Genomic DNA, 16029 nt, shown 5'->3' with positions numbered 1-16029 from the left:
CAAGATATGCATCTTCCTCCTCCTTCTACCACATCACTGTAAGTTGTCCATGTCCCTCTCGGAAGGCCTCGGTCCCTGCCAGGCAGTCCCTTCCCTTGACCCTCAGCACACGGTCATGTTCCAAACCTTGTGGAGTCTTTTTTGGGAAAAATTAAAAAGGAAAAAAAAAACCATAGTCTAAAAAATCCCTTTATAAATTCTCAAATTGTCCAATGTGCCCATTTCCTTCCTGCCAGAATTCTGACATCAACCAAAATTGGCACTGCCAGGGAGCTTAGGGTTATTCATTCATTGTAAAGGAAGAGTGGAGAGAGTTCTGTGTCCTAGTTCAGTCCTCAAATCACCACAACAATTAGGGCTGGGAAAGTTCGTAGCCAGGAGCCTGGAGTTCCGTCTAGCTTCCCATGTGGGTGACAGATGCCCCAGACCTTGGTGTATTGGCAGGGAGTTGGATCAAAAGTGGAACAACTGGGTTGCAAACCGATGCTCTTACAGGATTGAGTGTTGCAGCTGGTAGCCTGACCCACTACGCCACATGCACAGTGTGTTGGGAGAGAGCTGTCTCCCACTGAAGCCTCAGGCATGTCTGTGCAGAGCTTGTAATGCACGCAACACAAGCTAAGTCTTTTAAGATAAGGATTCAGAGGTATAAATGAGCACATTGCTAAGGAACTCCAAGCTATTAGCGCACACAGCTGCACTGGAGGCCAGGTTGGTTTGACTTTTACAAACATCAGTCTGTACAAAGTTCAGGCCCTGGTAAGGGACTGAAGGGCAAGGAGGGAGGGACTTGGACCATGTTTCTCAGCAGATTACTTAAACAGCAATCACCTGGGACCCATTCTCTCTTAAAAAAAAAAAAGTACCAGGCACAGCAACTTAAGCCAACACTTGAAACACCGAGATCCCATAGAGCAGTGAAGGTTTGATTACTTCTGGTCCAGCTCCTGCTTATGTCTGGGGAAGCTTGGGCCCCCACCACCCATGTGGGAGACTAGGATGGAGTTGGGCAATTTTGCCTTGGGTTTGGTCTGCCCAGGCTATGCTGGCATTTAGGAAGTGAATCTGTAGATCGAAGAGCTTTCTCTTTGCCATTCAAATAGAAATGATTCATTTCACCCAATTATTCACTCTCGGTTTGATCACACCAGCCCAGCTTGGGCCAGGCTAAAGTCAGGAGCCCTAAACTCCATTCAGGTCTCCTCCCGACCCCGCCTACCCCAGGGCGATTTAAGTACTTCACCCATCACCTGCTGCCTTTGAGGGTCTGTAATTCGCAGGAAAGTGGATTCAGAAGAGACGCACAGGAACTGAACCCAGGCAGCCTGGTGAGGCATGGGTATTTCCTCTCAATCCGTTAGCTTCAGTGGTCTTTCAGTTTTCACGCTAAATCCAAGGATTAGACTTCATCTCTTAGCAGACCTTTTTTATCTGTCCAACATGCTAGAATATTGGCTGGAGTCCAGAGCCGGGCCCAGCTTTGTAGCTACCCACCAATAGGAGTCCCGCAAAGATTGCGTAGCTGGGAGGCGGAAAAACGTCAAGTTCGATTCTGACTCCCAGGGCGGCCTGGGACTCAAAACACAGCACGGTTGGCCATCTACCCTCACATTTGAATGGCGGCGACGGTGAGCGTGGAGCCCGCGGGCCCCTCCTGCTGGGACGAGCCGCTGCGCATCGCCGTTCGCGGCCTGGCCCCCGAGCAGCCGGTCACGCTGCGCTCGGCCCTGCGCGACGAGAAGGGCGCGCTCTTCCGCGCCCACGCGCGCTACTGCGCCGATGCCCGCGGCGAGCTGGACCTGGAGCGCGCGCCCGCGCTGGGCGGCAGCTTCGCCGGGCTCGAGCCCATGGGGCTGTTCTGGGCCATGGAGCCCGACAGGCGCTTGTGGCGGCTGACCAAGCGGGACGTGCAGACGCCGTTCGTAGTGGAGCTGGAGGTGCTGGACGGCCACGACCCCGAGCCGGAGCGGGTGTTGACCCGCGCGGTGCTGGAGCGCCACTTCCTGCCGCCGGGGGTGCGGCGTGAGGCGGTGCGCGCGGGCCGGGTGCGGGCCACGCTCTTCCTGCCGCCAGGTGAGCCGGCCGCCGCTGCTGCTGCCCTAGTTGAATCTGTCTTCCTATGATGTTTCACGAGTGGGGAGTGCCCCTATCGCTTGTTCTTGTTCCCGGGACCCTGGTAATGTTTACATCTGAGAGTCACTCAGCACAGTAGCGCTGTCTGGAGCTGGTTAGAGTAGGAGGGTATCAGAACTCATTCGAGCTTCCCAACCCTGGGAAATTTCTGTGCACGTGGATGTTTGAGAGCAGCAACTCATCCATAATGAACCAGTTTGACGGGCTCATCAGCAGGGATTTTTTAGAGATGCAACTCTCTGGCCCTCCTGACGTTTAAACAACCCGAGATTGCTAATGTCTGAGGTGTAACCACCTTTCGTGGTCATGCTGAGGCAGTTGAGAAACCACCGTGTGGAAAAGCAGGCTGGAAAAGGGCGGTGTCCTCAGGACACACTTCTTGGTAACTGTCCAGCTGTTCGTGCCCTTTTCAATTGTTTACAGGCCTACAGGAACAGTTAAGGTCCAAGAACCATCATGTTTTGTTACAGGAGAGTTAAATCTTACGCCCTTGTTTGAGTGACCTTAATGTCATTCAAGAAAGTGAAAGAAAAAATTCAGTTAAAAATTCAGTAAAATTCAGGAAGTCGCTCATTGGTCAGCATTCTAAAATCATTGTAACAATTACATCCAAGCACTTCCCACAAACTTTTTAAGAGTATCCTGTGTATGCATACAAATATGTGGAAACACAAACTGTGATATAAGTAGTATACATTTTTAGAGAAAGGCAGTTTGTTGGTATTTATGAAGACAAAGTTAGATGTCTACCTCATATCATAAAAATGAGCTCCAGATGAATTAAAGGCCTAGATGTGAAAAATAAAAATAAAATATCACAATTATTAAGGAAGATGTTATTCATATCTTTATAACCTCAGGGTGAGTTTCTTACATAAATTCAAAAAGCAAAGCCTATAAAGGAATTGCAGAAACTCTCAGTGAGACACTGAGTGTCAAAGGTAAAATACAATAGACAAAAGGATCAGAATCCGGAATATTTTTTAAAATATTTTTATAAAAACTACAGGTCAATAAGAATGGTAAACAGCTCTAGGAAAATAGAAAGTTGGAAAAGGGTAGAAAAAGTCAAATTAAAAAAAAAAAAGGGCAAAAATGCCAATAAATATGCAAAGGGACTCTCAACAGTTAGTGATTACAGAGATACTCTTTGAGGAGCAAGAATTTAGGATAGCTATTGAAACCCTGGGTTAGAATGCTCATATTCCCATATCAGACTGCCTGAGTTAGATTCCTGGCCTTCCTGTCAATATAGATTACAGGACATGGTAGTGATGGCTAAAGTAGTTGGGTTCTAACCATCTACGTGGGAGACCTGGATTGAGTTCATAGCTCTTGGCTTAGGCCCCAACCAACCCTGGCTGTTGCAAGCCTTTTGCGGGGTCGGGGGAGGGAACTAAAACATCCAACAGGCACTCTCTCACTGACTGTATCACTCTAAAGAAAAAGGGTTAAAATTAACAAACCATTGTGGAATGCCTTCTCATACCCTCAAAAGAAAAAACTAATTGGCAGGTGTTGGTGAATATCCAGTAAAACAAAATGCAGCAGATCAAAGATTCATTTGTGTCTGCATCTGTCTCTGATTATCTTTTTTTAAAAAAAATGAAAATAAAGTAGAAAATAAATATTTAAAAGATTCCAGCCACATGAACGACCATCAAAAGAGAAACAGGTACATTTGAGCCTATTCATTAATACAGTAGCCATGTGCAGATGGACACTGCAAGTTTTCCCAATTTAGAAAGAAATAAGTTAATAACCTGAGTTCTTGTTAGTTAAAATTTTGCTCCAATAATAGAGATCAGGGGATTTGTGACAGGAAGTGGGTGTGAAATGTAGATTCAGTTTGTTTTGATGGCATCTTAAAAACCATAAACCTTGACATAGAATGTCAAGATGTGCCTGAGAATTTGGGTTTCTTTTCTATGCATTTACAAGAAGATCAAAGATGACTTCTGACACCCCAGAACTAGAATCAGTCCTATTGATCAGAATTCTGAGTTGTAAGCCCTAAAAAACAGACTGTGGGTTCAGGAAGAAATGAATTCATTCCAAGGTCATTGCTTCTGGGATACAATGGATCAGAAGAATGAGGAATTAGGATCATAAAACGAAGAAGAGCCAAGGAGACTGGACAGCAGGAAGCCCAGCCAAGGTCATAGCTCTTGCCACCACTGGATGTCATTAGGCTGGATACTCAAGGCTGCTCTGGAGTCAGTGCCAATACTGCTGACCTGAATCAGTTCTAAACTCTATTTACGTCAGTGTGGAATGGTCCATAGCCGAGTTGAGATCACAAGGAGAGGAAGGATGTCTCTATTTTGGCTTTTGTGTGTGTGAGACAAAAAGGTAGAATCCTTGTCCCCCAATACATTATAACTAACATAATACGTACATTATGTATTTTAAAATAGTATTTAAAAATAAACAGGGAAACTTAGATACTAGGCTACCTACCACATACCTCCAAAATAAATGATAACCACACACCAAAAGTAGTTAGAGAATTAGATCTGTGTTTTGTGTCTTCCCAAGGCCCCGGGCCCTTTCCTGGCATTGTGGACATTTTTGGCGTTGGAGGTGGCCTTCTGGAGTACCGGGCTAGCCTGCTGGCTGGGAGGGGCTTCGCTGTGCTGGCTCTGGCGTATTACAACTACGAGGACCTCCCCAAGAACTTGAACAGAGTTCACCTAGAATACTTTGAAGAAGCTGTGAACTACTTGCTCAGTCACCCTCAGGTGAGCTGTTCCTTTACAGGTTTTTAAAATTTGTTTAGATGGAAGGTTCCCAAATAGTTGCTGTAGCTAAGGTTAGATTTTCAACTCAGTTGCCTAAGGATGCTTTGAAATAAAATATTTAGTCCTTCTTCCAAATACAAGGAGCTTGGAAACATCTTCTAAGGCTTAGAGTTAGTAGAATAATCTGATATCAGAATCCTAGGTAGGCTGACCAAGTGTCCTGGTTTGCCAAAGTACAGAGGGGTTTCTGGAACATAGGCCTTTCCCATAGAACAGTACAGTCCCAGGCAAACCAGGAGCATTTGTCACTGGAGCAGAGAGCATCATTGTTTTGTAGCTATGTGAATTTGTCTCCAACCTCCTGGTTTCTTGTAAGGGTTAAACAGGTAATGTTTGTGAAACCTCTGAAATGGGGCATGACATTGGAAATTCACTCATGCAGCAAGAGTAAGAGGAGCTAGGCACAGGGTGTACACCAGGGAGTGAGTCAAAGTTCATGTCCATATGACCTTAGAGCACAGCGGAGGGATGAGGGAAGGATGGAATGACAAGAAAGAACTTAAGCATTTATGGCTTGAACTGGGATATGAACAGGACACTTGAAAGCGCATAGGACTAGACTAGTTCAAGAAGAGCCTCATCAAGGAGGATTGAAATGTCACTTGTTGCTACCGCTAGTAGTAATATAGTGTTGTTAGTGGCCTAAGAGATAATTCTAGCCACTCGGTTTATTTTAGAAACAGAGTTTTATTATATAATTTATTGAAAAGGTGAGGACCCAAGTACTTAGTCTATCCTCTCATACTTACCCAGGCACATAAGCAGGGAGCTGAATTAGAAGTGGAGTAGTTGAGACTCTTAAGCTAGCACTCCCACATGGAATGCCAGTATCTTGAGCGATGGCTTAACACACTGTGCCATAGTGCCAGCCCATGTCACATGTTCTGTACTACCACTTATTTGTTAGAAATGAAATAAACCCATAAGCAAATTAATAATGATTTAGAAGTTGGGTTTTTTCCCCCCTATGCTTCATTATGATTTTATGCTGCATACAAATACTGTTTCTGATAAGTTAACAAGTTAATTATTTTACAACTTCTGTGAAAAACACAACTATTAAATTCAGAAAGAATAATTCTCCAGTATAAGTGCGCTTGGAATCTTTTACACAAATGTAGAGTTATCTCAGACTTTTTTCACATTACCATGAATTTATGTGACTGAAGACTTAGAGACTAACACCAAATATATGTATTTATTTTAAAAGGCAAAGTGGCAAATGGGAAAAGAAAGAGAGAGATTCCATATACTGATTCACTTCACAAATGGGGTAATAGATGAGGCGGGTCCAGGACAAGGCCAGGAGCCAGGAACTTCATACTGGTTTCCCATGTGGCTGATAAGGACCCAAGTTTTGCACTATTATCTGCTACTTGCTTGTGCTCATTGGCAGAGAGCTGGATGAGAAGAGGACCAGGGCATGATAGCCTAGTGGCTAAATCCTTGCCTTGTATCCACCAGGATGCCATTTGGGTGCCAGTTTGTGTCTGTCTGCTCCACTTCCCATCCAGCTCCCTGCTTATGGCCTGTGAGGACAGTGGAGGATGGCCCAAAGCCTTGGGACCATGTATCTGCATGGGAGACCTGGAGGGATCTTCTGGCTCCTGGCTTTGGATCAGCTCAGCTCTGGCCAATGTGGCCACTTCGGGAGTGGGCCAGTGGATAGAGAATCTTTCACTCTGTATCTCCTTCTCTCTGTATATATGCTTTTGCAATCTAAATAATAATAATAATAATAAAATAGAAAAGGAGAGGATCAGCAGCTAGGACTCTAACCAGCACTGATATCTGAAGTTGGAGCCTTATGACAGTACCAATCCTCCTCCTACCCACATTTTTTGCATTTTCTTGAATGTTTTTATGGACAAACATCAGGTTAAAGTACTTTATATATGGTGTCCATTTTACTGCTAAGGAAACTGAGATTCACAGAAACATAAAAACATTTTTTAAGCTAGGATGTTGGTAGAGCCCCTTTTCATGCTCTGGTCCACCTGACTTCCAAGGAGGAATACTAACTGTACAGTTGGGGATTCATTCTCCTTTTTCCTCTGTTCCTTCTCAGGTGAAAGGCCCAGGAATTGGACTGCTGGGAAATTCCAAAGGGGGTGAGCTCTGTCTCACCATGGCCTCCTTCTTGAAGGGCATCACAGCCGCCGTCATAATCAATGGCTCTGTAGTCATTACTGGCATCTCTTTACACTACAAGGATGTGACCCTGCCCCCCATAGGTGCCAACAAGAGTCGAATCAAGATGACCAAAGATGGCTTAGTGGACATTGTGGATGCCCTAGACAGCCCTTTGGAAGAGTCTGGCTTGAAGAGCTTGATCCCTGTGGAAAAGGCTGAGTGCGCCCTCCTGTTCCTGGTGAGTGAGGATGACCACAACTGGAAGAGCGAGTTCTATGCCAATGAGGCCTCCAAGCGCTTACAGGCCCACGGGAAGGAGAAGCCCCAGATCATCTGTTACCCTGGGGCAGGACACTACCTGGAGCCCCCCTACTTCCCCTTGTGCCGGGCTTCCCACCACGTATTGGTAGGTGGGCCTGTCTTTTGGGGAGGGGAGCCCAGAGCTCATGCTGTAGCCCAGGTGGATGCTTGGGAGCAACTGCAGGCTTTCTTCCACAAACACTTGGGTGGTAAAGAGACAAAAATCCCTTCAAAACTGTGATTGTCATTTGATTCTGTGGCATGTCTGATACGGGTTTCTCCTTGGCACAACTGCCACAGTTAGTGCATATATGTGTATTCTTTCATATTGCTAACACCTTGCTGTTATACTGAATTTGCTAATGAGTTTTAATGGGGGTTCCAAAGGGGCCTGGGTCTTGTGGTCCAGGTCACTGAGCCCTCCTGTGTGGTGGGTTCTAGGTCTGTGTGCTCCAGGGGTGTGGGTCCTGGCTTAGCCCAGGTTGTCTGACTCAGGTCCATGAGCCGACCTAGGAAAACTGGAATTCCTCAGTGTAAAGGATGGAGTGCTGGACAGCAAAGCATGTGCACATAGAGGATATGGTAGCCAGGGGGCCTGCAGAGAATATCTGGTATCATAGCAGAAAATGGAGAACAGGACATAGGGACAACTACTCCAGCCAAACAATGACAGCAAATATCTGGCTGAATGGAGACTATAAAGTCGACTGTGTCAGCCAATGGGCATTGGAAAGGATTCCTCATCCATAGATCGGTGAGATTGACAGCATGTGGAGCTATCGCATCCACCTGGGCATAACCCTTGGAAGATGCGCCACATTGTGACCCTGGGTTGATATTGGGTGGTTTTTCCCCATCCTCGGGTACTGGAATGGTTGGCCTGTCCCCTTATTTCCCCCCTTCCTCCAGATGGGGAAAGAATAAATAAAAAGTTTGGAAACAATAACCACAACCATTTCTCCCTAACCCTAAATCCTTCCCACCCTGATCGACTATGTAAACATCATGTAAAATAATAATAATAATAACAATAATAAAATATTTATAAATTAACATATGTCATCAGTTTGAGAAGAAGTGATTATACAGAAAACCAAAGGGGTAGTAAGAGCATACCTGTCACTATTGCACAATGAGCCACCAACAGGCGGCAGCTTGGAAAGGGACCATAACACCAATTATCAGTGCCTGTTCCACAACTGGAGTTCAAGAATTGTCTGTGGATGATGGGAGGCAGCACTGTGGCACAGCAGGTAAACCTACTACCTGGGACATTGGCATCCCGATGGGCGCCTGTTTGTGTTCTAGCTGCTCTGCTCTTGATCCAGCTCCCTGCTGGGAAAGCAGTAGAAGATGGCCCAAATGCTTGGGGCCCTGCACCTACATGGGAGATCTAGAAGAAACTCCTGGATTCGGCTTGTCCCAATCCTGGCCACTGTGGCCATCTGGAGAATGAACCAATGCTTGGAAGATCTCTGTGTCTCTTTGCCTTTCTCTGTCTCTGTGTGCGTATATCTGTTTCTCCCTCTTTCAAACGAAAATAAAGAAATAAGAATTATTTGCTGAATGAGTGGGATAATACAGCAATGATTGCCCACAGTGTAAGAAAAGCATCTATACTTGCCAAATCTGTGGCTTAAACCAATCATACATTTAAAGTCCTTGAAAAAAATGCACAAAACTTTGTTCTTACTAACCAAACTTTGTCCTTACTGGTAATGCAGGGAAGGAAGACCTAAACAGGTTTTTAAAATTCATACCAGTTCCTAACTAGCACAGCAAAACAACTACTGATACAGAATTTTCATTGTTAGAGGTATCCTGTGTAATCTAAAGCTGATATTTGTGCAGCAGATCCTAAAAACAATTCCCCATAGATATCCTTAAATGACAGTACTATCAAAGCTGCTTTAAAATCAGATTAGAGTTATTCCTTCAAAAACGAAAGTAACATCTTCGCTATGAAGGGATTAGTAGTTATATGTTAACTACTAAACATTTTCTTTTTTTTTTTTTAAAGATTTATTTTTATTATTTTTTATTGGAAAGGTGTATATACAGAGAGACAGAGAGGAAGATCTTCCGTCCGATGATTCAATCCCCAAGTGAGCGCAACGGCCAGTGCTATGCTGATCCAAAGCCAGGAGCCTCTTCTGGGTCTCCCACACGGGTGCAGGGTCCCAAAGCCTTGGGCCGTCCTCCACTGCTTTCCCGGGCCACAAGCAGGGAGCTGGAAGGGAAGCGGGGCTGCCGGGATTAGAACCGGTGCCCATATGGGATCCCGGGCGTGCAAGGCGAGGACTTTAACCACTTGCGCCACTGCGCCGGGCCCAACTACTAAACATTTTCAAAGCAAGTACATGTTTAATCCTTTGTGGGTAAATAAAGATTCTTCCAACAAATGTTTTTGCTTACACATATGGGCCCCTGTGGTCTAGCTTTTACAAAAACTCTTGAGAGATTATTTAGATGAAATATGTGGTTTTCATAAACATGAAAATAAATGGTAATTGAATCTTTGTGTTATAAAAGGTTCTTTCACATTAAACTTTTTGCTGCTATACCTTCATCCCAGGTTGGAGTCCTGGCTTCTCTACTTCAAGCCAGCTTCTTGCTGATGTGTATGCTAGGAAGCAACGCTCTTATATGGCAGAGTCAGATTGAGTTCCATGTACCTGGCTTCAGATATGGCAAGCGTTTGACAAGTGATTAATTTTTTTTTCATTAAAATTGGTAACGCTGGGAAAGGTATTTAGTCTATTTGCTGGATCCCCTGAATGCCACATTGCAGAGGACAACATGGATTTAATACCTGGCTTTGGCCCCTGACTCCAGATTCCTGCTAATGCAGACCCGGGAATAATGGTTCAAGCTTCTGTACCCACCTTGGGAGATCTGAATTAACTTCCCAACTCTCAAATTTGGCCTAACCCAGCTGTCCGTGTGTGTGTGTGTTTCTTTGCCCATAAAATAAAATTCTTAAAAAAAAAAAAATCCTGTGGTTGATTGGCTCTGTGGCATAGTGGATAAAGCCACTGCATTCCATAATGGGCACCTGTTGGGGTCCTGGCCTCTCCACTTTCAACCTAGCTCCTTGGTATTGCCTGGGAAGGAAGAGAAGGAAGGCCTAAATCCTCGGGCAACTGTACCTAGGGGGAGACCCAGAAGAGGCTTCTGGCTCCTAACTTTGGAAAAGCCAAGCTCTGGTTGCTGTGGCCATTTGGGAAGTGAATCAGCAGACAGAAGATCTCCTCTCTCTTTCTGTCTCTCTCTCTGTAATTTTCAAATAAATAGATCTTTAAAAAGAGAGAGAGAGTGGATCTGGTGGGGAAACTTGGGAAACTCCCTTGAGTATGTGGGGTGGTTTTGGAATGAGGTAGACCAGACAGGGCCAAGCCAGCCTTAACTCACTGGCAAGTGCAAGAGACAGGCTGGAATGAGGGGCATGCCTGGCTAGGCTATCATACTTGCTGGTTTGCATGAGTCAGGGATGGGGGCAGGCTGGAGAGGCCAGGCTGTAGGCACTCTAGAGTTGAGACTAGGGGCGGGCTGGGTCAGGCCAGGCTGCAGCATCCAATGGCAAAGGAGCTGGGTCAGAGCAACCACTAGCATATGCAAGATCTGGGGCTGGGAACAAACCTGATTGGGGAGCATAGGGGATGCCCCAGCTAGGCTGTAGTTCTCACTGGTGAGCACAAGAGCCGGAATGGGAGTGGTGGTCTGGGATGGACATGACTGCACTGACCCTCGGCATGGACATGGACAGGGATGCCAGCTGTGCAGGTGGAGTATTAGCCTACAATGACACTATGCCACCTCAGCACTTTCTTGTATGTAACCATGTGTTTGTCATTTAATTCTCTCCAGTCCTCATTTTATAGAAGCACAAACTGAATCCTGGTTAAGTTCTTGTGCAGTAAATGTTGAGCTCAGGATCCCGAACACATTTTCCCACCTTTTCTAAGCTGCTTCCCAGAAATCAGCTGCTCTTCTTTTCACATGGTCATAAAGCCATCCGTCCATTCATTTCTGCTGTGTCTCAGTGGATCCAGTGGCATGCATATCCAAGTGTGTTCACATTCACCCACACTGTGTGTCCTTCCAGGCGCATCAGGAATTCCTGAGAGCCTGTCCATGTTCTCTGGGCAGTGGCAACCTCAGCTAGGGGTAAAAGGAATGGCTTTTTTTTTTTTCAACCCACAGAGACTTCAGACAGACTTTCTAGATTTAGGGAAGGACAGGGCATGTTTATCCAGGCACTGCATGCTAAAAATACACAACAGAGTAGAAATGGAGCCATCTGAAGCCCTAGCATGATTGTATTAATCTGGTTTGAGGTGAGCTATTGTGGATAACAACCAGCTCCCAAATGCCTATACCCCCTCCTTTGGTCATTAACCATGTATGTTCTCTTCCTCTTGTTTTTTGTTTGTTTGTCCATTTGTCCAGTTTCCTATAAGCCTTAGTATTCCCACCAGCCAAGAATACATGGAAAGGTACAAAACATTCAAGGAGTCTCAGGTTAATCCCACTGGAGTCCATGACGAATAAGAACCCAAAGGCACAGAGTGATCCAATCATATTGCAAACCATGTATCTTAAAAGACACAGGATTATTTCCTCTAAAACCTTCTCTGTAGGAAAACATAAAGACACAATGAAGAAACCATAGGGAGGCACTTTGGAGGAGGAAGCAACATTACACATTATAAGGGTCAGATTTAGAAAATGATTCTGAGACAGCGGCATGTGATAAGGGTCGTACGGAACAAGACTTCAGTTCCTGAATTTGAAGCTATCAGAGTTCGTAAAAATTTTGAGAATGGAGAAAATAACTCAGTAGAAAATGGTTCACATATTATCATTCTCTCCCTCTCTAAATCAATTTTTTTAAATGTCCATCTAAACCATCTGCAACACTGTATAAGAGAACCCTGTTGTGCTGTACCGTTGCCAAGCACTGGAAACCATGCCAGTGTTTGTATGTCCACTCTTTTAGGATGTTCCTGTGTCTCTTTTTAACTTACAATAGCATCTCAAAGTAAATCATTCTAATAAATGTTGTCATGCATTATGTCAGGTTGTCATGTAAACTATATGTATACTATATAGGAATATATGTGTGTTATGTTTTAAAGTTTGAGTTGAGGATGGAAAGCATTTCAGGAAATGGAAATAGGCCCACAGACTTGGTGTTAGAAGAAATGAGATTTGTTCAAATATAAGAATCTAAATAGCTCATGGTAAAGTATTGGTAAATATAATGTAGCAATATGGTAAAACTACTAAGACAGGACCATGCCTGGGGTGGATGGCTGTAAATGAATTTCATTGGACACACAGGGAAGAACTTGAAGGTCTGTGTGAAGGGAAATGATATAATTGATACTGTGCTTCAGAAAAATATTGTGTGAAACACCCACGTGGATACTTCTGGAATTTTAAAGGATTCTGTAGTAATGACTTTTCTTTTTTTAGATTTTATAGGACATCATAATTTCTTAATAACATTTAGTCAGACCCTTGAGTAGGAAGGAGGACTCTACCTCTCACCCAGGAGGCAGTTCTGAGCAGACATGGACGAGGAGACATGGCAGCCATAGCAGACACCATTTTAAGAAGGAACAGTTCTTTTTACATTTTTCATGCATCTAGAGGCCATTTGATATTCTACAAATATGCCACATGGGCAGCATCCATTGGTATATGTGTTATGGGGTGGGATGGGCTGGGCTAAGCTGCAACACCCATAGGTATAACACAAGAGTCCCATTGGGATGCTGCAGGTACCAGAATAGTCTGCTGTACATACTGGCATGTGCAAAAACCGGTGATAGGGGTGGGCCTAATTGGAGTTCCTGGGGGTTGCCCTAACTAGGCTGCAGTTTCCACTGGCATATGCAGTGGCCAGGCCTGGGGCAGGCTGGGTTAGGCTGGGCCATAATACTCATCAGTTTGCAAAGGACATGGGCTGGTGATGGAACTGACCAGGCAACTGCAATTACCACTGTATCTTGGCTGATGTGGGTGACAGACAACCAGACCCTGTACTGCCTGGCACATACAAGAGTCAGGTCTGAGGCCACCCCACATCAGGTTTTTTGAGGGATTACACAACTGGACCTCTGGACTCAAAAGAGGATACAGGAAAAATCACAGGATTGGTGGTTCAACAATAGAATACATGTATTGGGACTGGGCCTTCTTGATTGCTGATGGCTACGCAGAGGATAGCATGCCCAGGTTACAGAAGACAGACATAATAGTCAGCTCATTTAGACTTGCAGAGGACTTCAAGTGCCATGTCAGAAGAGTACTTGTTTGTATCCTGGCTGCTCCACTTCCCATCCAGCTTCCTGCTTGTGACCTGGGAAAGCAGTCGAGGATGGCCCAAAGCCTTAGGACCTGCACCTACGTGGGAGACCTGGAAGAGGCTCCTGGCTCCTGGCTTTGGATTGGCTGAGCTCCAGCCAACGCAGCCACTTAGGGAGTGAACCAGAGGATAAAAGATCTTTCTCTGTATACCTCCTTTTCCAAGAATAAACAAACAAACAAACAAACAAACCCTCAATGTTTTTAAAAAAAAAAAAAGGTCTTTAAAAACCTTGTGCTTCATAAACTATAGCACCGATTTTAACAGCAAAAAATTCAAAGGCTTTGGGGCCAGTATTGTGGTGTGGCTGGTAAAGCTGCTGCCTGTGACACTGGTTCATGTCCCAGCTGTTCCATTTCTCCTCCAGCTGCCAGATAATGGTCTGGAAAAAGCAGTAGAAGATGCCACCCTGCCACCCATATGGAAATCTGAAAGAATTCCTGGGTCCTGGCTCTGGCCTGGTCCAGCCCTGGCCATTGTGGCTAACTGGAGAGTGAACAAGCAGCTCAATGTCTTTGACTTTCAATGAAATAAATAAATCTTCAAAAAAAAAAATTCAAGGCCTTATATGTCTAATCTTAAAATTCATACTAAGGAAAGATAAACTAAAGTACCCAGAAATTTGATACTATGGCAAAAATTGGTGGGAAGGGTAAACACACCTGTATTGCAGCTGTGTAAACTCCACTTTTTTATGTAAAAAATATTCATTTTAAAAGCTTGTACTAGGGTCTATCAGTATGCAACACTTTGTTTCCATGTTATACTTTTGTGGTGAGTTTACTACAAAAGGATAAATTAACTTCTTTTCCCATTTGTTTCTAATATAAAGATTCATTTATTTTCTTTGAAAGACAAAGCTACAGAGAGAGAGAGAGAGAGAGAGAGAGAGAGAGAGAGAGACAACAGAGAAAGATAGTTCATCTACTCACTTCCCAACTGGCCACAATGACTGACCTAGCCGGTGCAAGGTGCAAGAAGGAGCCAGGAGTTTCATCCAGGCCTCCCATGTGGGTTGAAGGGACTAAGCTCTTGAGCCATCCTGATAGAGGATGCAGCACCATCTTTCTCAAGCACCATCTTATCTACTATGTAGCCACATCACTGCACCTGATTTTTCATTAGAAAGAATTATTTATTTCTTTTGGAAAGCCAGATTTATAGACAGAAGGAAAGACAAAGATGTTCCATCATCTAGTTCTCTCCCCCACATAGACACGATGGCTAGAGCTGAGCCGATTCAAAACCAGGAGCCAGGAGCTTCATCTTAGTCTCCCATGTTGGAGCAGGATCACATCCTCTACTGCTTTCCCAGGCCACAAGCAGGGAACTGGATGGGAAGTACAGCAAGCTGACACTGAACTGGTGCCCATATGAGATGCCACACTTACAGGAAGAGGACTGAGTCACTGTACTGGCCAGAGTATATATGCCTTTTATATGCTATGGAAATTGACAGTTAATGATCAGTGAGAGAAGTCACAATTTAATATTTTTAATAAAAAGAAGATAATTATTGATACCCTCCCCCCAAAGAAAATATTGGAAAGTGAAAAAGATGGGCCTCTTATTTTCAGTTCGTTCCGATGAATCAATGATGGGAAAATCATTCTTCTTTTTGTATCTGCCATGACATTAAATCACTTTAGGCTTGTGTCATTTTCTATGCCATGTTGTCATACTGAATATGATGATTCTGTCAAATTTAAAGAACTTTTCCTTCCTTTTAAGTAGGAAAAAATTATCTCATCAATTGAAAAACAAAAGATTTAAAGGTTTTAAACAGGATCAGGTAACTCTTTTAAGTGATTTTTCCTCAGAACAGTACATGGAACTAGGTTTTCTGAGATGCTTTTGAGATGTTAAAGGAAATCACAGTGTTTCTCTGGGAATTTTGTCATTTACTGCTTCTACCAGATGAATCTTCTTAGAACAAAACAAGAACATTACAAAAGGTGCAGTGTGTCATTCAACTTCATTTTCCGTGACAACTGATTTAATAAAATGACACAATAGCCTAGTAGCTAACGTCCAACCTTCCATGTGCCAGGATCCCATATAAGCATGGGTTCGTCTCCAAGTGCTCTACTTTCCATCCAGTCACTGCTTGTTGCTTGGGAAAGTGTTCGATGGAAAATATTCCTCTGAGTCTCGCCACCTCTCATTATATCTGACTCTCCAACTAAAATAAATAAATAAATCTTTTGAAAAAACTGTCTTAAATTATTGGAGGGGTTACTTAAAAGAATGCTGAGCATCCATCTCCCTTTTCAGAGGTTCCTGTTCGGT

The 16029-nt window shown here is 44.2% G+C and overlaps 1 protein-coding gene across 2 annotated transcripts; it reads left to right on the top strand.

Annotated features, from left to right (window-relative positions):
* The first annotated feature begins 1616 nt into the window (after positions 1-1616).
* On the top strand, positions 1617-8594 carry LOC121152986 (acyl-coenzyme A thioesterase 1-like). 2 transcript variants are annotated; one of them, XM_040975322.1, is made up of 4 exons: positions 1617-2073; positions 4672-4874; positions 7003-7204; positions 7311-8594. In XM_040975322.1, exons 1-4 carry the CDS (start codon positions 1617-1619, stop codon positions 7475-7477), a joined length of 1029 nt encoding a protein of 342 aa, XP_040831256.1. In that variant the 3' UTR covers positions 7478-8594. The 2 variants fall into 2 exon arrangements, with proteins under 2 accessions (XP_040831256.1, XP_040831255.1); XM_040975321.1 differs by having other exon boundaries at positions 7003-8594.
* Positions 8595-16029: the final 7435 nt, after the last annotated feature.

This window comes from Ochotona curzoniae, unplaced genomic scaffold (genome assembly GCF_017591425.1).
Source record: "Ochotona curzoniae isolate NIBS_2020 unplaced genomic scaffold, NIBS_Ocur_1.0 contig_2688, whole genome shotgun sequence".
NCBI lineage: Eukaryota > Metazoa > Chordata > Mammalia > Lagomorpha > Ochotonidae > Ochotona > Ochotona curzoniae.
Note: the sequence above shows the minus strand (reverse complement) of the source record. Positions and strands in the feature narration are given on the sequence as shown.